This window comes from Sceloporus undulatus, chromosome 6, assembly GCF_019175285.1.
Source record: "Sceloporus undulatus isolate JIND9_A2432 ecotype Alabama chromosome 6, SceUnd_v1.1, whole genome shotgun sequence".
In the NCBI taxonomy this organism is placed as follows: domain Eukaryota; kingdom Metazoa; phylum Chordata; class Lepidosauria; order Squamata; family Phrynosomatidae; genus Sceloporus; species Sceloporus undulatus.
The window spans coordinates 122,560,998-122,580,515 of record NC_056527.1 but is presented as its reverse complement, the minus strand read 5'-3'; the positions used below and the strand labels follow the sequence as shown (position 1 = coordinate 122,580,515).

The window sequence follows — 19,518 nt, the reverse complement described above, 5'->3', positions numbered from 1 at the left end:
TGGTTGACAGTAACTGAGAAGTTTCCTTTTGGCAAGGACAGGAAAGCAAAATTAGGCTCCCAAACTTGGAAGAAAAACTGATCACGTGGGTATTTAAAAATGCTCAAAAGAGTAACAGTTGGTACCACAAAGTGGGGAAGAGTCACAGGTCCTTGGTGAAGCACTCGGCCCAGTCCCTGGGATCCTAGTTCAAAGTGGGAAAGGCATATAACCAAGACCTAGGAGAGCTACTGCCAAAATAGATTTTATTGGATGAACAGCCTGACTCAGTATAAGGTGTCTTAATTCCTCAGATATTTACTCTTTACAATGGCCTAAAGCAGATGAACGCCCACTTAATTCAACTGTGGGCTGTAAATTGTTTCCCACCATTTATGATTTCCAGCTCTTTCAAAGTGCTCCTTCAAACTCATATCGACGTCTCCATACTCCAACGACTTGCCCCACAATTCTATTATTAAGTACGCTCTCTCTCTCTTGATGGAGCAGTCCCAACTAAACATACGCGCTACTTCCAGCAATAGAATTAAATCTAAACATGATCCAATGGATCAACAATGGGAAGGCCTTAACAAACAAGCAGGCCAGGAACTGCAAAACGTAACTCTTCTTTCACCATGCAAGCGGGGCTGCTACAATAACAAGGATGCTACCTTTAATAAATTCTTTAAAACATACCAGGCTGCATACGTTTGTACCTCAAGTCCCAGCAACCCAAGCCAGTTTAGCAAATGGTGAGAAATGCTGGAGGTTGCAATCTATCATCACCTGAAAGGCTGCACAATTGCAACCTCTGACTTCAAGGTTCAAATAAACTGAACTGCTCAATAGCACCACAATAAGAAGAAAACGGGCAACACATACAACAGAGCCAACCAATTCAGTAAATATTCAAAGGGAAATTCTTGTTGTCATATCCATAATGCTCATGTTGAAAAGGCTTAGTAAAACTTAACAGCATCAAACAACTGGCGTCCAAAACACACTGCAGAAATCATTCAGCTTGAGACTGCTTTAATTGCCCTGGCTCAATGCTAGGGAATCCTGGGAATTGTAGTTTATTGTGGCAGCACAGCTCTCTGACAGAGAAGGCTAAATATCTCACAAACTACAGTTCCCAGAATTTCCTAGAACTGAGCCAGGGCAGTTAAGGTGGTCCCAAACTGGATTATTTCTGCAGTGTGGTTTGAACCAACATTGACTTTTGGACAATGTCTGAGCAGAAACATTTTGACTAATGGGATTTTGCTTCACAGAGATGGGGGGAAATACAGAATAACAGAGGACTGTTTTGAAAGCATGGAGGAAGAAAAGAAAGTAACAGACCAACAGCTCTGTCCCTGGTGCTAGGTTTAGCTGGACCCATGTACTCTGATTTTATTGATCCCAGGAAAAATTAAATTCGTTTCTTTTATGTGATGCAAGCCTGTCTTCACATGCCATTTGCTACTGTTGTGAATAAGCCATGCTTCAGCATTTGCAAGGGGGAAGGTAGAGTATGTGGTGGGGTTTTTCTAATCTTAAAAAAGGCTATGTTTATAATTTGTGTTTTGAATCACTGCTGTTTGTTACCAGTGATGCACCATTGACCTTCCAGTTAAACTAGTCATAGTGAGAGTAAGTTTGTAAGTGGGAATTGGAAAGCAGACTCCTTATGATGCAAGCCGTTTGTTCTTATTTGCAAAACCCAGCAAATACATCTCCAAGAGTTACTAGTACAAAAGGAGCCATCCCAGTTTGCTTCTCCAGGAACACTTATGTTGCTCATTTCTTTATTAGTCCCTGCCTTGTTAGCCTAGACAAAATGAATAAGCACAAATGAAAATGGTACATACAAACCTGTACTTGCTGGCAGAATTCACACATTTATCAATATTACTATGAATGCTTTTGTACTCAAAATGCAACTCATGGAATACAAGGTTTGGCATGGCCTGCTCTGTGTTTACTAACAAGCTTTGTCGATAGAAAGCAATAAACACATAGTATAATAGGCTGGTTTCATTTTTTAACACCTTGTGTTCAACTCCGGCTGTTCAACTCTCAGTACCTTAACCTAAAACCAGCCCTTTCCTGAGGCACGCTTTCTCACTCCAAAGCATCTCCATTGCCACTGTGACTTTGCAAAGATCGAATGCCAATGCGCTCGCCATCTCCTTTGTTTAAAATTCCACCTGGGATGTGCTGTCCTCCTGTTGCTTTGTTTCTAGCCACTATTATGGAAACCCATGAATGGATACCACTTACACAATACACTAAGTTATTAGGAACCATTTCACCTGTTCCCAAACCCAGTGAAGCAGATTCAGGCTAATTTTCTGGCACTGGGGTTTCCAGAGTTGCGCACAGATGGTGGCCATCTGTTCAGAGCCGGACTCTCCTGTCAGAGAAACCAAGAGGAATACAACAACTCCCCTAATCTTGCTCCAGCCGGGACAAACCACGCTGAGATGGGTGAGGTTTCTCCTCATCTCTTGACACTACACTGGCTGCCACAAATCATTTTGTATAACAGCTCCACCCAAAACCAGCCATTCCACAAACATGTTGGCTTTCTATGAGGTAGCTTCTGGCTCCTAAGTTGGTTTCTAAAGTTTCTGGCTGCTACAGGAAAGGCAACATAAGTCATATGGACAAAGGCTTAAAAGGCTGTCCAATATGCCAATATTGTCTCTTGACCTAAACCAGGGTTTCTCCTGCGCATCTTTATTTACGTGTGAGATATACTATGGAGGGAAACATCCTTTGATATGACCAGGACACAAGATATTTTATGGATGTAAGGTTTAAAAAGCAAAGCACCGCCGTGGCTATGGAACCACACAGACAAGCAATGCAACGGTTTCAAAATAGGCAATGTAAGAATAGTTCTTTGTGGGCTTTTTGGGCCATGAAGCCATGTTCTAGAAGAGTTTAAATAAACTCTTAAATAAACAGGAATAAACTCTTCTAGAACACGGCCTCATAGGCGTAAAAACCTACAAAAAATATGGATACTGGCCGTGAAAGCCTTCGACTTCACAATGTATGAATAGATAAAATAGGCAGAGTTGTCCAATCTATTCTCAAAGACAGCCCAATCTAGCCCACAAAGTACACAAAGGTCTATCTTCCAGCAGCAAGTCTAACTGGAGTATCCCTGGAAGCTAGTATAATGCAATCTTTACAACTGCCACAAGCTGGCCACCTAACAATACAGAACCCTGTACATCTGATGCTTAGAAGAAAGCCTGGTCTTGCCAAGAACAAGTAATTTCCAAATCAAATAGTCAATGAGCCTTTGCTATCATAAACCTTGTCCTATCCAGACTGGATTTATATTTAATCATTCTCAGCCAACCACAGACTGCAGATAAAATTTCAAGCACCTATTTTGGATTCAGTGTGAAGGAGAACTGGTTGTTGGTATTAGCAATTCAGTTATTATGCCGAAGCATATACCTGCAGGGCTCATATATCTGCAGCATTCTCCCAAAGGTTTCATGCAGATGTTAAACTGCTGGGAAAGAACTGCATCCCCAGAAAGATGGACTAGACAGCCACCATGGAGGGAAATAATATTTTTCTACAATCACAATCCGAAATTTGCCTCCTACCTCCTTGAAAATACTAGTACTATCACAATGCAATACTCTCAATGACTAATCTAGAAGAAAGCATTTCAAATATGATTAATAAAATCCAAAATATTACTTACATTCAGAGGAAAAAGCAGGAGGAGGAAAAATGCAAAGCAACGGTTACCATGCTGTTGGCATGTACCTTAACCTGTCAAGTTGGACACTGACCCTAACCTCTCTGCTACCACCAAAAAAATCAGAATCATGTCAGCTTATTGCTCCATCTTGTGTAAATCCCTCTTTGCTAGTCCATCAGTAGAGCACCTTCACAACATTAAACCAACCAACACTTGATCCAACTGCTTCCAACAAATATAGGATGGGGGACACCTGGCTGAATGAAACTACATGTGAAAGGGATCTGGGAGTCTAAGTAGACCACAAGTTGAACATGAGTGAACAGTGCGATGCGGCAGCTAAAAAGGCCAATGCAATTTTAGGCTGCATCAATAGAAGTATAGTGTCTAGATCAAGGGAAGTCATAGTGCCACTCTATTCTGCTCTGGTCAGGCCCCACCTGGAATATTGTGTCCAGTTCTGGGCACCACAATTTAAAAAGGATGCGGAGAAACTGGAGTGTGTCCAAAGGAGGGTGACTAAAATGGTGATGGGTCTGGAAACCATGTCCTATGAGGAACGACTTAGGGAATTGGGGATGTTTAGCCTGGAGAAGAAAAGGTTAAGAGGTGATATGATAGCCCTGTTTAAATACTTGAAGAGACGTCATATTGAGGAGGGAGCAAGCTTGTTTTCTGCTGCTCCAGAGAACAGGACCAGGAACAATGGATGCAAGCTGCAGGAAAAGAGATTCCAGCTCAACATTAGGAGGAACTTCCTGAGAGTAAGGGCTGTTCGACAGTGGAACACATTCCTTCCTCGGAGTGTAGTGGAATCTCCTTCCTTGGAGGTCTTTAAGCAGAGGCTGGATGGCCATCTGTCAATGCTTTGATTTGGATTTCCTGCATGGCAGAATGGGGTTGGACTAGATGGCCCTTGTGGTCTCTTCCAACTCTATGATTCTATGATTCTAACAAAACCCTAAAGGTAAAGGTAGAGATTCCCTGTCAACTCAGAGGAAACTTAAAGATCTCTGGCTGTTACTATTTGGTTTGCTCTTTGGCATAGAAAACTCATAGAAACCTCAATTATGAATTGTGAGAACCAAATACCATTGTGTTAAAATGAACTCTACAATTAAACTAGCTTTCAGAGAGTTGTTTGACACTAACTTTAAAAGTATATGGATTAATAAATAAGATGCATAGCCCATGCAGTGCCCCAAAAGGACTGTCATTTCCACTTGGAGGCCCTTCTTTGATCTGCTTTGTCTGGGGTTAAAAAAAGAACAAAACAATATCTGTGTGTGGTGCCTTAACTAGGAAAGCTCAAAAGGTTTGCAAGCACAGTCTTATATATATATCAGCTCATAACCAAGTCCAACAGAATAAGGCTTACACAGTTGTTGCTTGTGTCCTGAGTAAAGTTTCAAAAGATCTTTCTTATTGCATCACTTGTATCGGAGAGGCAACCCCCAGCATTATAAAATGCAGCTATAAATAGCTTGTTTGCTTCCTCCCTTTGCTAAGTAGTATTAACTATCCTCCTTTTGGCAAGAAGAACTGCTGCGGTATTAAGAACTCATTACGCAGAAACAGAAATTCTCTGAATTATGCTCTCTTTTACGACCAAAGACCCCTCTGGCGGGATAATCTCTAGTTATGTTAATGCAGCCCCAACTGACCTATCCAAATATATTAGCAAAACAGAAGAATTCTAAAGAAGATAGTAGGCACTATTCAGGGCGAAGAAAAACAAGGAACTTCTTGTAAAAACTTTAAACTTTATTTTAAAATCAGGGTTTGTTTGTTTTTTAAAAACATCTTGAATACAGTACATTCCACCCTTTACATCCATGGGGCATCCATTCCGGACCACTAAAAAAAGTGAGATCTTGAGTCCCATTGTACTTAATGGCAGGCACAATGCATTGAATTCAACAGGGCTTACCGTCCACAGATGGTTAAATCTGTGGATGGCAAGCCCACGGATATCAAGAGCCCACTGTACTTTTAAATAATGGAAACTAGCTGGAAATGAAATGTGAAGATGTGAAGATGAACAAAACTGGCCCAAACCCTTAAAACAAAGGCAACTGATATAAAGCCCATATTTATATGTTACAACAAACTAGATAGCAGCCAGAAGTAAAACTGAGCAGCGTCTGAGAGGGAAAGGCTCCCTTTGCTGGTGTGATTCTGCTGGAGGCAACTGAATCAGAGGGTGGCATGCCCACCGTCATGCAGCTGCTCTTCTGATGAACAGAAAGCAATACCTTACACCATCAGGCTTGGTGATATCCAGTGTAGGTGGGGAGAGCCTGACCAGTGACAAAGCCACGAGGGGCATGCTTGCCCCTTCCAGTTGCCTGTGCCCCCTCCCTGGGGAGGGAGCCAGGTGGCAAATAAGCCACGAGGGATGCACTCATGCCCTTGCCCACCTTGCTGTCACCTCCCAGGGCATAAGCCAGGGCTGCGTTGAAGCCCCAAGGGGTGCGCTCATCCCTCTGCTGCAGTGGGAGGACTCCACTAAGGTGTCACCTCTCCTATGAGGTGTCATCTGGTGTGGTCCACACACCCAGTGACACCACTGCCCTATATACACAACATGGGAACACTATTTCTGGCCCTAGACCTGCAGCACCCCTTCACAGTGCTGCTTCAGCTGACCCCCATAGGGCCCAACAGTAAGGGCGCAGATCTCTTCTCCTTACCACTTCTATCACGGTTCAGCAGCAGCCATTTACTGCCCCCTGCCAACTAATGTTGAGTTCAAGTATTATAAATTCAACACAGCCATATGCTGTTGTTTATTACAAAATGTAAAACAAATTCCATCTCATGAAGCAACCCTGATCCAGCCAGTTATTTACCAGTCCTTGGTTCTGGCATTTTTAGGGCCAGAAGAAACCAGTTTTGCTTAGCATCCCTAAATGTGTCAACAAAGCTGAGAAAGACCTCTTCATCTCTCAGTTCTCTGCTTTGCTCTTTTACACATCAAAGAAAGAAAGTAATGAAAGAAAGTTTGTAGGCTGCAAGACTTGAAGTTCTGGACTATACAGTACCTATGAAAAACACAGAGGCTCTGCTTCATTATATACTTTATAGCCATCCTATGGTTTAGTTATTATAACACACAATTGGCAGACATGCTTATACAGAATATGCAATAATTTAAAAGAAGAACACTCAGTTAAGTTAGTGGGCTAAATCTTTATTTAAGTCATCAGTTCATCACTTTGCTACTATTCTGCCTATTAACTGTTCCAACAAACAAATGTGATCAAGATTTCCCTCGTGTCGGATGAGTTTGCCGTCTTTAACTGTCTGTACTTATCAAGAAGCAAGACCATACTGTTGCACTTGATAAAACAGTAAACTTTGCAAAACAACTGTAAACACTTCCTCATGTACTCAAATTAAGAGAGGACTCCTTACCAAATTAAAGCATTGCTTTTGGTTTACAGATAACAAAGCCAAAACCAAGTGTTATGTTGAAGAAATCTTACCAATTGATAAAGAACAATGCTACAAAGATCAAGAAGTAATTTGTTCCCTATTTATTTGTTCCATATCCTAATTGCAAACATCTTTGCCAACCCTGATATACAGGCTTTGATATTCTCCTTCTAACCACCTCCTAGCCATTGAAAAAGCACTCTACAAAATTGAGTCTGGTTGTTCCTTGGCACACTGCATCTGCTTCTGTCTTTCTTGCTTGTCATAAAGCAGAGCCAAAAGGTTTCTCTCTACATACATCTCTGCCCTCAGAGTTTTGTCCAGATCCCATGCACCAGAAAAGACAAGGAGGAGTCACTGGTTGCATGCACAGACCTTCACTATAATCCTGTATTTTGTCCCTCCCTAGAGCACTGCAGGGAAAGGAAGAAGAGACCAGCATCTTATGCAAGAGGCAAACAGAAAAATGGTTGCTATTTTTTGTACTCTTGTTTCCTCTTCCTTCCTCTAACTTCAGATTCCTGGAGGGAAAGAGCTGCTCAGTTTCCAGCTGAAAGGAGATAATGGCTACAGGTAGGCCAAAAATCAACCCAGCATGCCACTTATAAATACCCAACTCTTTTTTCCTAAGAACAAGAAGAGGACCGAAGGACAGCAAACACAATATGAAACAAAACAAGCTGCTAGTGATACCAAGGCTGATGTGACATGACCGGCGACACGGTGAATCCATTGACTTCTGATCTGCAATTGTCCAGGGACACACTGGAGGCCTGAAAGGAGCACCTCTCAGCTTAAAGGAGGGCTGATGGATGTGTTTCAAAAGACCTGAAAGGTGCTGCAAGGCTGCAGTTCTACGCAAGCTGTGCACTACATTATGCCACATGGCAGCAAGAAGAGAGGCCCGCTTCAAGAACCATTATCCTCTGGGAGTGGTTCCTGCAGCACCTCAATGGGCAATGCATTTTCAGACTCTGGATAGCTCCTCTTCGATCTGTGAAAATTAAGACCACGCCAAGCCTACTTCTAGCAGTTCTTGGTGAACCCAGAAGCCATTTCATTTACCAAAAATATACGCAGAGCTTGGCCGACAGACAGGAACTCTGGGATATGAAGTCCAAAACCTATGGAGGACCAAAGTTTGGGAACCACTGGTCTAGACTCTAGATGGCACTTGTTTTAAGGTTTCTAATTAGAAGAAAATCCCTTACTATGGGAAACAAAAGCCAGGCTTACACAGTTTCTCCAAACCATGAGCTTTCTCCCCGCTGGGTCTCTCTCCTGGACTATAACCTCCCAGCCAACATGGTCAGTAGGCAGAGATGATAAGGCCCAGGTTGAGAAAGGCTAGTCAACAGACTAATCCCTATGAGTCTCTGAACTACAAGTTTGTTTGAAACAAGAAAATATTCATCCTTCCAAGTCTTCCCAAGTATCATAACTTCTAATATTATCACACTGGAAAGTTATCTGCTGCCTAACAAGATGGGATATCATGGTTTAAAAATTATTTCCATCTACCTGAGTAGCTTTGTTTGAATAATTCTGTGGGAGATCCCAGAGAATCCCATTTTCCCTTATCAACAACCAAGAGCTATTAACTACATGAGTAAGACACAGACGGACACTCCAGGTCTGCACAAAAAGCTTTCAAATTCTTTGCTATACTTCCAACACAAACCACACCCCAAATCAATGACATGTTTTGATTTAATATTCCTAGAACGTACAGTATGTTCCTATTAATCTGCTCCATGAGACGTTTACTTGTAATTGTGCAAAACTGGCTCCCTACAATTATAATTAAATATATGCAACACTTCAGGGCCAACATTAAATACCCCTAAAGTACCAGATCCTGGCTGATTTTGGCAACTAAGCAGGTTCAGCTCGGGTTAATACTTCTATGGGAGACCACCAGCCAAGACCAGGTACTGTCAGCAATATTTCAGAGGAAAAACTGGCACAACCACCTTTGAGTAATCCTCTGAAATTCATGGGGTCACCACAAGTCATTAAGCAACTTGAAGGCACATACACACACACATACATCTCCAACAGTGACTAAGTATGTTAACAGTGTTGTTACATTGAGGTGGGAATCAAGCTGCTGTTGGACTGCAACTGCCAGCATTCCTTACCATTGGCTATCCTTGCCAGAGTCGCAATCCACTGGAGAGCATGGCATAATGGTTTGAGCACAGGACTGTGACTCTGGAGACAAGGGTTCAACTCCCTGCTCAGCCACAGAACCCCCTGGGTGCCCTTGGGCAGGTCACACTCTCTCATCCTCAAAGGAAGGCGAAGGCAAATTCCCTCTGAACAAGTCTTACCAAGAAAACCACATGACAGATTTGTCTCAAAGTTGCCATAAGTTAAAAGCCACTTCAAGGCACGCAACAACAGCACATTCCCACTTCTGGGTTAGATAAAGATAAAAGTAAGAATGGTTTGAATCTTGAAAACTGGGAATGAAAACAAGTAAGTCTCAGAGAAGGCCACTCATACCAAGCTTGTATTAAAGAAACACTTGTATAACTCCATTTTGTATCTGAAATGTCCAGAACAACCATGGAATGCCTCAGATGTTATTCCTACTGTATCTGTTTAACTAGGAGCTAACTATAACATTAGAGTGCTAAGTGATTTATAACAATGCTTCACAACAGCCCTTCTCAAACAACGTGATGTAGAAGAGTGGAGTATTTTCCCCATGCGCTAGGGACTGAAATCAATGCCCTAGTATTGTTTCCACACTGTTTTCTAGGAACTCACTGCAGACCAGCAGCCAAGGCTTGCAGACCGCTGCCAGTCTGTGGCTCACTACTTTGAGAAGCACTGATTTACAACATACCTGCACTACAGACCAATCACTTGAAATATAACATCTGAATAGCCACCCAAAGAGTTCTCCAGCTCAGAAGATAGAATTCATGAAGACCGACTGGGACTGAATTGTTTAGTCCATCTTTTCTTAAGGGTTTAAACTTTAAGAAGTCCAACCATGTTGTGTTGGGGGGCCTGTATGTGAAGCAGCATACTTTCATTAACCTATCCTAGACTTCAAGATGCATTTATCGCCTTCCAGCAGTCAGGGCTTTTAAGCAGCACCTAAACACCACAGGAAGCATATAGAAGCAAAACTGAGCAAGATCATGTAAGCAAGTGGTGCCATGAGTTTAACGTTTCACTATGAATGTTGGGGAACAAGCAGTGGAATGCATACAAAGGAAGTTTTAGAGGTACAGTTTGCTTTAACCAGTGGCATTATCTTGCTGAAAAAGTGCAATGAATGAGCATCAACACTGTCCGTGAGTCTTTCGGGATACAAATAAATAAATAAATAAATAAATATTTTGAACTCAGATATCTATTTGATCATCACAGAAACAGCCAGGGACAGGGAATCTCTAATATTCCATTAGACTCCAAGTCTCCTAACTCTCAGTTATCATGGCTGATGGACACAGATGTTGGGAGCTGTAGCCTAACAACATATTTCCCATCTCTGCCAGAGACCAGAAGGAATTCCACACAGGTGAGTAAGCAGGCTCACAAACCACTTCTGCTCCTCCTTCCACGCCTGTTTGGATTCAACACCAGCCGCGGATGAAAGCCTACTCCTCAAACTTGCAAAACATTTCCAGGCCAGTAACCCTGATTGACACACTTACAAGGCTGGTTTAGACCAAAGAGAGGGCTAACAGTCGTATAAAAACTTTGCCAAGTGCTTTAAGGCTCAAGAAACAGAATAATGTTTGCTGAGTATTTCTTTGTTTCTTCAGAAGTCAAACATGTAACAGCAGTTATGTAAATATTCCACACAGAACCTAGGAACAACACTCACCTCAGAGCCCAAATTTAACCATGTTTACTCAGACATAACTCATTAAAGGCAGGAGAAGTTACTTTCCAGTAAGATGGCTTTGGATTGCAACTGGGTTCCATGTGAGAATAAGATATGGAGGGGTCTCAATGAATTCACCTCACTCCTCTGATATCTCTCTGCCGCATCAGCCAGTTTACCCTGCTGGACATATCACTCTGAGCCCAAGCTTTAATTCAACTGGAAGTACCCCTGTATTGCTCCCTGGAGTATACAACGGGGATTCATGCACTGAGGAAGTGGGGAGTTATGTCAGAGTCCAATGGAGACCCTCTATAGCCAGAAGGAGTAGAATCCCAACTGGTGGATAGATATACAGTCGGTACGCCATGTCTGTGGCTTCTTTATCCATGGATTACACCATCCATGGTTTGAAAACATTAAATTTCAAAACACAAACTGTAATTTTGCCATTTTATATAAGAAAGCCCATTTTGCTATGCCTTTGTGTTTAATGGGACTTGAACATCCACAGATTTTGGCACGCACAGCGGGTCTTGGAACCAAACCCCATTGGCTATCAAGGGCCCATATACATCTCAAAACAAGCCATTCAACTCGTTTTGCCATTTTTACTGGTGCTCTCAATAATCAGGGTCAATGCACATATAATTGTAATTGTGTATTACTTCCCAGATCATGCTTCTGCCACAGGAAACACAAAGCCAAATATACACAACTGAGCCGTGTTGTGAACATCAAAAACAAGCAGTTACAGAAACTAATGAAGAGGCAGCAAAGACACTAGTGTCTGAAGGAGGGGTATATAATCCTCAACCAAAATAGGTCTTGGCAGAGAATGCCTGATGCCAGTCTCCCTGGGATGCCCTCTCCACCTCCCACTCACTCCCTGAAAGCTAAGGTTTCCTATAGGAAATATTACAATGGCTTAGGCAACCATGCCCTCAATTCGCAACTCGCCATACATAGCCAATGGGTTGGCAAAATATCTTGAAGGTACTAGATTGCCTGTCCCATCCTATCTCAAGAACCTTTGGGGACGATTGCCACAGAGGATGGAGGAGCCAGCAGAGAAGAGTCAAGTAAAACTGGAGTGTTAGACAGAAGGGCAGGATTCTAAATGCGCTCCAGCCTTGGCTCATGCTAATAACTGCAAGTCAGTGAGTATTTCTCAGTATTATCTACTTCACAACATTGTCAAAATCTACCACCCAATGCTCCTTGGAAGAAAAGCAGAGCACAGGTAAGACACAGGACAATCAGTCACCAATGGGAAAAAATGGCCAGGAAGAATCTTCTCTTGCCAAGGGAAACTGCACAGAATGGTCAGTCAAGACCACAACTAGTATCCCTGGCAGTTATCTATTTGCTCTGAAACTAACCAGTGCTATCCTGCTTTAAAAACACATGCTAGACCTTTCCTAGTAAAGAATCCCAAGAATCAAGATTAAAGCACAGCTGCACAACCGTATTTATTTGATACAAAACCAATCCGCATCTAGACAACTGCTGCTGTGAGAATGAACACAATCCACTTTCTTGAAGAATAAAGCCATCAATGGCTACTAATCCCATGGCTATACGTTTTCTCTCTTGTCAGAGGCAATGGACTTCTGAACACCAGTTGCTGGGGAAGATGAATGGGAGGGTGCTGTTGCAAACATCTCAGAGGCATCCGTCTGGCCGCTGGGTGAAAGGAATGCTGGACCAGAGAGGCCTTTGAGCTGGTCCAGCACAGCTATTTCCACATTCCTACATCTCTCACATAACATCTACCAAGACCAAGGAGGGCAGTAAAACACTGAAAACTACCATTCAAAAGTCAATGGTGCTATGATACTTGTAGAAATCAAGCCAATGGCATTTGTGCCTTTGGAAATAACTCACGAAGAGATCATGAAAATCAGCAGAACAAGTGCAGAATGACTGTGTTTCAAATTGTGTAAAGGATTCACACAACCCCCCTCTGTCTAAGCCCTTTACTAAGTTTTCAATAGCAAGTTATACCAATGTCTATCAGAGCTATTAACGTTCACATTACCACTGTCAAGTAGACAGGCCGATGTTATTCTTACTCAATAGTAGGTGAGCTGAGGCCAAGAGCCAGCTACTTGTTATCTTACAAGCTGGTTTTCAAGCTCTTACATCTTACAAGCTGGTTTTCAAGCTCTTCGCTGGATATTACTTCACTTTCCGCCTAGTCTTTTTACACACTATCATAAACAATCTACCGGAATTACGTTTATGGTTCCTTAAGTATCTCAAGGCTGCTGTGAATGCCAGCAGTTAAACTTCCTGGTGTTACTACTACATTACACTCTGTATTTTCTTCCTATTGCCATGCAGTGGTGGTGTTTTAAGACTGCCTGGAAGTATGAAGAACTTACTGTACACTCTTTTGCTCATCGCCATCTACTTAGAAAGTAAAACCATGAATTTATGACTCTTCCCTGCTCTCCAGTATTGACAGAAAAGTAAAGTACAAAGGCAGTTTCATTCAAACAGTCCAGATAGATCTCTGATCTCTTACTCCAGCAAACTTCTAGTAACAGCCAGAACTTATTTTTCTCACACAGGATGCAAGTGAGTAGCTAGGAAAAGGAAAGTGAAAATGTTTTATTCTGCAAAACATGGAAATCCTGGGAGGAAGGGAGAGCCCTCCATTTTGAAGAGCAGGGCCAGATGATGGCTGCAAATTCAGTGAAAGAAGTAACAGTTACAAATGCATTACATCTGTCCTGTGGATTTCCCACAACTTAGTAACAAGTTGGTAACAAGTTAGTAAAATCTACCAGTCTTTTTATTTAACATGTAAAGCTTTAAAATAAGAATTCCTCTGCACCGTTCTACATCTACTCTTATTCTTTCACAGGGGATTTTGTGTTTACTATTCTAACAGGGTACAAACCACCAACAAGTGGAACTAACACCCCATTTACCACAAAAACATACAAGGTATGTTCACACTCCTTTTAACTGCACTATTTAGCAATATTACCAGCATCTCAAGAGAGATTTTTAAAACCCTATCCTTCAACAGACCTGTAAAAGTATTGTTATTCCCATACTGCAAACGGAGAGCCTTGTCAAAAACCTCTTGGGAGTTCAGGGCTGAGCTGAAATCCGAACTGGGAAACTCTCATTTCACAGTTTACAATGTCAAAAGTACTCTCCCATGAAGCAAGTAATCTTGAGCCCTCGACCCATCTTTTGACACCACCAGCAGCAGAAGCTAAGCATTTCTTACCTTATCCTTTTCATGTGGAAGGAGTGATACGGGAGGCAGACAAGAAAGAGACTCACAGCTCTCTTTCCCCTCTGCGTTTGCGGCTGCTTTCGTATTAAGTTGGTAGAGAGGTCCATCTTTAAGGAGCCGGCCGTGGCCAACAGCACGCTTGACAGCCAGACGCAATTGCTGGTGGAAGGCAGAAGGAGCACTGTTTGCAAACAACGCCGACACATCCTTCTGCCCTTTCAAGAAGCGCTCAATGTTCTTCAGTGACGAACCACTGGACTCCGACAAGCCCTCGACTGCCCGTTTAATCAGTTTGTTCCAGTCCACGTTGGGTTTGCCATCCAACTTTCCATGATTTCGTGGCTTGGGAAGTGCTATTCGCCCAGGGTTATCGGGATCCTTATAGGAATTCAGTCCTTTATTGGAAACTTTTAAAATGGTTCCATCCTTAACACTCAGTTCCAACTGTTCCAGAACAGTTTTGCGGTCCAAACCGTGGGACGAAGACACGGCGTTGCATATCCTCTCTTCCGAAGGGCGCTGCTTCTGCTTCTTGACCTTTTTAATCGCCTCCAAAATCCACTCTGTGTACAGCGGGTTCGCGAGTTTTACCATGGTGAACAATTCTGTATATCCATAGAGTCGTTATCCCTTATCCCTGTGTTGAAGGAGTTTCACGCAGCAGGGAAACAGATGGTCAGAGAATGGGGACCAGTTAACCATAGCATACCACCTTCTTTGCCCCAAACTGCTCTTCCTTCTTCAAACATGAGTGCTTCCCACTTTCAGTTTAAAAAACCATGTAACCTGGTTCATGTTTTCCAATGAATCCTCCAAACAGCTAGCGCACAGAATTGGAAAGAGTTCAGTCCAGCTCACTCCAGGCCTTGATGTTTGAACCGGACGCACAAGCAAAAACACACCTGCAATAAGAGAAAAAACACAGTTATGTCACTTTTTAACAAACCTCACAATACTACAAGGTTTCTCTAGACCAGTGCTACTTAAACTATCAGATGTGGGGAGATGGCAGGGGCTGGCACCATATTTGTTAGACATAGGCCTGTTACAGACTGCCAAAATAAAGCTGCTTGGGGTCTCTTTGGAGGTATGCTGTTTAAATGATGCATGCGTCCTAAGAATCTGGAAGCTGCACCAAAGCTGCACTTGAGTGCTTAGGAATAGAGTGTGGCTTTGGCGCGACCTCCAGTCTCTTAGGACCCAGGCATCATTTCAATGGCATACCTCCAAAGAGACCCGAAGCAGCTTTATTTTGGCAGTCTGTAACAGGCCATAGCTTCCTTTCTTGGAAACTCACCCAGGAGCATCAGCTAATGCTCACACGACTAGCACTGGTCCATGGATTGTCGCTTTGACTATCACTGTTCTAATCCATCACAGCAACACTGGCATTGTATCTGCACTATATATATTACAGCAATGATTTTAAAAGCCCTGGAGCTGGATCAGACCAAAGGCCATTTTTATCCACAATAGCCGGGCCAGAAACCCGAAGGGTCCTTCCAAGAACATTTGGCCGCGGCTAAAATGAAAGGCGATTAAAGAAATGGCATTAGAAATAGGCCTGTTCTCCAACAACTCTGACCTTGTGGCAGCAAGGTGCCATCCATCAAGAGAAGGTGCTAGCAACTTGCAAAGGAGAAAAAGTCACTTAAATGCCAGTTCTTCGCTTGTAAACGACTTGTAAACAGGTATACAAAAAACAAATGGACATATCTACCACTATTAACATTTTTACAAAGTATATAAAATTGGAACGAAAGGGGATCTTGTGGCACCCTTGAGACTAAATGAAAACTGGACCGAAAGAAGTTGGTACTAACTTTCAGTTAGTCCCAAAGGTGCTCCAAGATCCATTTGTTTGCTGGTTTTCCAGATGAACACAGCTATGTCTTTGAATTAGATAAAACAGGGGAGGTTAAGGGCAGCTAGGGTTCCATCTGCGCAGCAGAAAGAATCCGGTCTGACCCCACTTTGAATGCCATGGTTGAATGCTATGGCATTCTAGGATTTGTAATTCATTGGGGCAACAGAACTCTCTGACATGGAAGGCTAATTGCCTCATGAAACTACAAATCCCAGGCCCCCACAGCATGGAGCCACGGCAGTCAAAGCGGTGCTGATCCAGGTTATTTCTGCAGTGTGGATCCGGCCTGTATCATGTTTTTATTTTTCACCCTAAATTACCCAGGACGGGTCTATTTGAGGTCTAAGCACAATATCCTTTGCTCCTGACTGAAGCCTTTCACTGCCAGGGAGCAGAAGTGGCCTCCAAACTGAGCCCAAGGAGAGGAATCAGTGTCTGAAAGGGACTTACTGAGAGACTCAGTGAGAGAAAGAGGTTGGCAGCATGGGCTTCCTAGGCTTCAGTCTGTTCCCAAAAGCATCTCAGGACATAGACTTTGGTCTAGGAAGGTTCCTGCTGCCAACTTCTTTCTTTCAGTGAGTAGTCTCAAAGGTGCTGCAAGATCTCTCTATGAACCGATTCTACAGAATAAGAGGCCATAGCTTTGAATCCGACCGCCACAGAAAGCCCCAAATTGAGCCAAATGGAGAGGAAATCTATCAGTGTCTCCAAGAAAGTTCAATTCAAGCAGACTTAAGGTCTAGGGAAAGTGCTGCTGCTGCTGCTGCCGACTTCTTTCTCCCACTCAGCCTCATAGCATACACAAGGTCTCTCTCTCTCTCTCTCTCTGTGATCCGCTTCCAGAGACGAACGGGGCTAGGTCTTCGAAGTCTCCCGGAGAGGAAAAGTTTTAAGAGACCCTCCTCCCCTCACAACGGGCTCAATCTTCAAACTCCAGCCGCGGCTGTGTGCCTTGCACGGCCCAGGGGTGGGTTTCTAAGGAGGAGAGAGAGGGGCTCATGGCCCATCGGGGGCTGAGTGGGCTTCAGGGCCTCCTTGGGGCAGAGTCCTTTGGGGGGAGTGTTGGGAACAGCCACCAAGAGAGGCTCCAGATGTAGATGGAAAATAAAGGAGTCTGGAGGAGAGAAGGAAGGAAGGAAGGAAGAGGAGGGAGAGAGAGCGTCCTTTGCCAATCCTAGAGACCGGCGGCCTAAGTCCCCAGAGGGAGCCAAGGAGGAAGGAGGGTTATGTAAGGAGGGAAAGCAGCGGCGGCGCCACAACAACTCGGGCCTCCCTCCCTCGCTCGCTCGCTCCCTTCTCCCTCCGCCGCCGTCTTTGCCCTTTCGGGGCCGAAAAGGCAGCCTCTGAGGCCGAGGCGGGTGCGGAGGGAGAGAGGCCTAGCAGGGGCCCGAGGCCGGAGGAGGGACCCAGGCCGCCGCCGCCGCCGCCGCCGCTCCTCCTCCTGGGCCTGGGCTGCTGCTTAGGCCGCGGCGTCTCTGGCGGAGAGGCCTGCACCTGCCGCCAGGAGGAGGAGGAGGAGGAGGCGGCCCGGGCCTGGCGCAGGGGAAGCCCGCCGCCCCGCCGCCCCGTCCCCCTTCCCTCCCTCCGCCCGCGCCCGTCCTCCGCGGCCTGCACTCACCGGAGCCTAGACGAGGCGGAGCCCAGGAGGCAGAGGCCCGACGATGGCGGCCGAGACCCAAACTGACACGGCGGCCATCTTGGAGGCTCCCCGAGCGACGCGGAGGGAGGGGCGGCGCCGGACACGGGAACAGCCCCGGAGGGAGGGGGAGGGGGCGGGGCCTCAGGAGGGAGCCAGCGGACCAATAGGGAGAAGCTGAGAGGAGGAGGAGAGGAGGGAGGGCAGGCCGAGTCAGGGAACAGCCGCGGCTTGGCTCGGGATGTGTGTGGCTCTCTGCGCATGCGCCGACTCGGGGGCCTCGGTGGTAATGGTGAGGCTTGGCTCGGGTATAGGTTGTGCGTCTTTCTGCGCATGCGCGGACTGGAGGCCTTGGTAATAGTGAGGGAGAGCTTGGCTCCGGGTATAGTGTGTGCCTCTCTCCGCATGCGCGAACTTGGTGGTAATGGTGAGGGAGGGCTTGGCTTAGGGATGTGTTGTGTGTTTCTTTGCGCGTGCGCGAAGTCGAAATCTTGGTGGTAATGGTGAGGCTCAGGATATCTGTGTGTCCCTGCGCGCATGCGCGAATTGGGGGCCTTGGTGGTAATAGTGAGGGACGGTCTGGCTGGGGTATATGTATATGTCTCTGCGCGCATGCGCGAAGTAAGAGCCTTGGCGGTAATGATGAGGGGAGGGGGGATGAGTGCGCATGCGTGTTGGCCCAGGCTAGGAATGGCCATTGCAACCCAAGCAGCTTTTTGGAAGAAGTCAATAAAAATGCAAGAAGCCTCTGATGTTTTTGGGTGTTTTTACTCTTTGCGATGATTCCTGTGACTTTTAGCACTTTTTGCATCCCTTCTGTGTTGAATGGAAAGTAATTGTGTGCAATGGCTTCATTTCCAATGGGGTTTTTGCTCTGGAGGAAGGCAATAAATGCTCCTGACTGTTGTTGCTGCTGTGTGTCTTCCTTTCCATCTTAGGTCTCACCTACTATCCTGGCAAGATTTGTTCAGAGGGCTTTCGTTGTTGTTGTTGTTGTTTTTGCTGTAGCCGATGGGTTATCCACAACCGAGCCAAGATTCGAACCCTGGCCTCTGGAGTCTCTCAGCCCAACACTCAAACCACTACTCCATGCTGCCTCTATGATATTATGACACACATCAGTTGCCCATGGTCCCTCAATAGGTTTCTGCTGCTGAGCCAAGATTCGAACCCTGGCCTCTGGAGCCGAACAAATGTAGCGCCATGGAAAATAATGGGATTTAAGCGTGTGAAGGTTTTCCCACCCAGAACAGATTCCCCAAAGTATAGGAAGAGGCCTCTGTCCTGTAGCTCAATTCATAACAGTAATAATAAGAAGAAGAAGAGTTCAGCCTCATTGATTTCCTACTGAATCCTGATTAATTAAATCAAAACTTCCAGCGCTCCGTTTGAACCCGTTCCCACAGAGACCTATATAATCAATATAATCAATACCGAAAGATAACAGCAAAAAGCTAAAGGGAAAGAGCCCTAAATGCTCAAATGAAATCTTAAGTTGCTGCATTAATACTCTATTAGGAACTTAAGGAAAAGTTTATTTGGGGGACAGAATTCCTATATATATATATATATATATATAATTAGATGTCTCGCCTCTAATTACCTGTAATTTTAGCTAATTTTTTCTTTTTAATTAGTGTTTCATATTTGTTTTATATTGTTATTGCTTTTAGTTTGTTACTTTTTATGACTGGGAGAAATGTTGATTTTAATTGTATATTGTATTTTATTGTTATTGCTGTTTGTTGTAATCCTCCTCAATCAGAGGGAGAGATGG

General features: G+C 44.3%; 2 protein-coding genes across 2 annotated transcripts in view; one reads left to right on the top strand and one right to left on the bottom strand.

The window, feature by feature from the left end:
* The window catches only part of KAT6A (lysine acetyltransferase 6A), a 62,144-nt gene extending 44,294 nt beyond the window's left edge, over positions 1 to 17,850 (bottom strand). Inside the window, exons 1-2 of the mRNA XM_042473192.1 lie at positions 17,724 to 17,850; positions 14,230 to 15,140 (exon numbers count right to left, since the gene is read on the bottom strand). Of these exons, the coding sequence (XP_042329126.1) occupies positions 14,230 to 14,832 (603 nt within the window). The 5' untranslated portion in view covers positions 14,833 to 15,140; positions 17,724 to 17,850. The remainder of the gene's footprint in view (positions 1 to 14,229; positions 15,141 to 17,723) is intronic.
* A 62-nt stretch (positions 17,851 to 17,912) lies between these two features.
* Positions 17,913 to 19,518, top strand: part of AP3M2 (adaptor related protein complex 3 subunit mu 2) — a 23,010-nt gene continuing 21,404 nt past the window's right edge. Inside the window, exon 1 of the mRNA XM_042473198.1 lies at positions 17,913 to 18,168. The gene's annotated coding sequence lies outside the window, so the exon portion shown is untranslated. The remainder of the gene's footprint in view (positions 18,169 to 19,518) is intronic.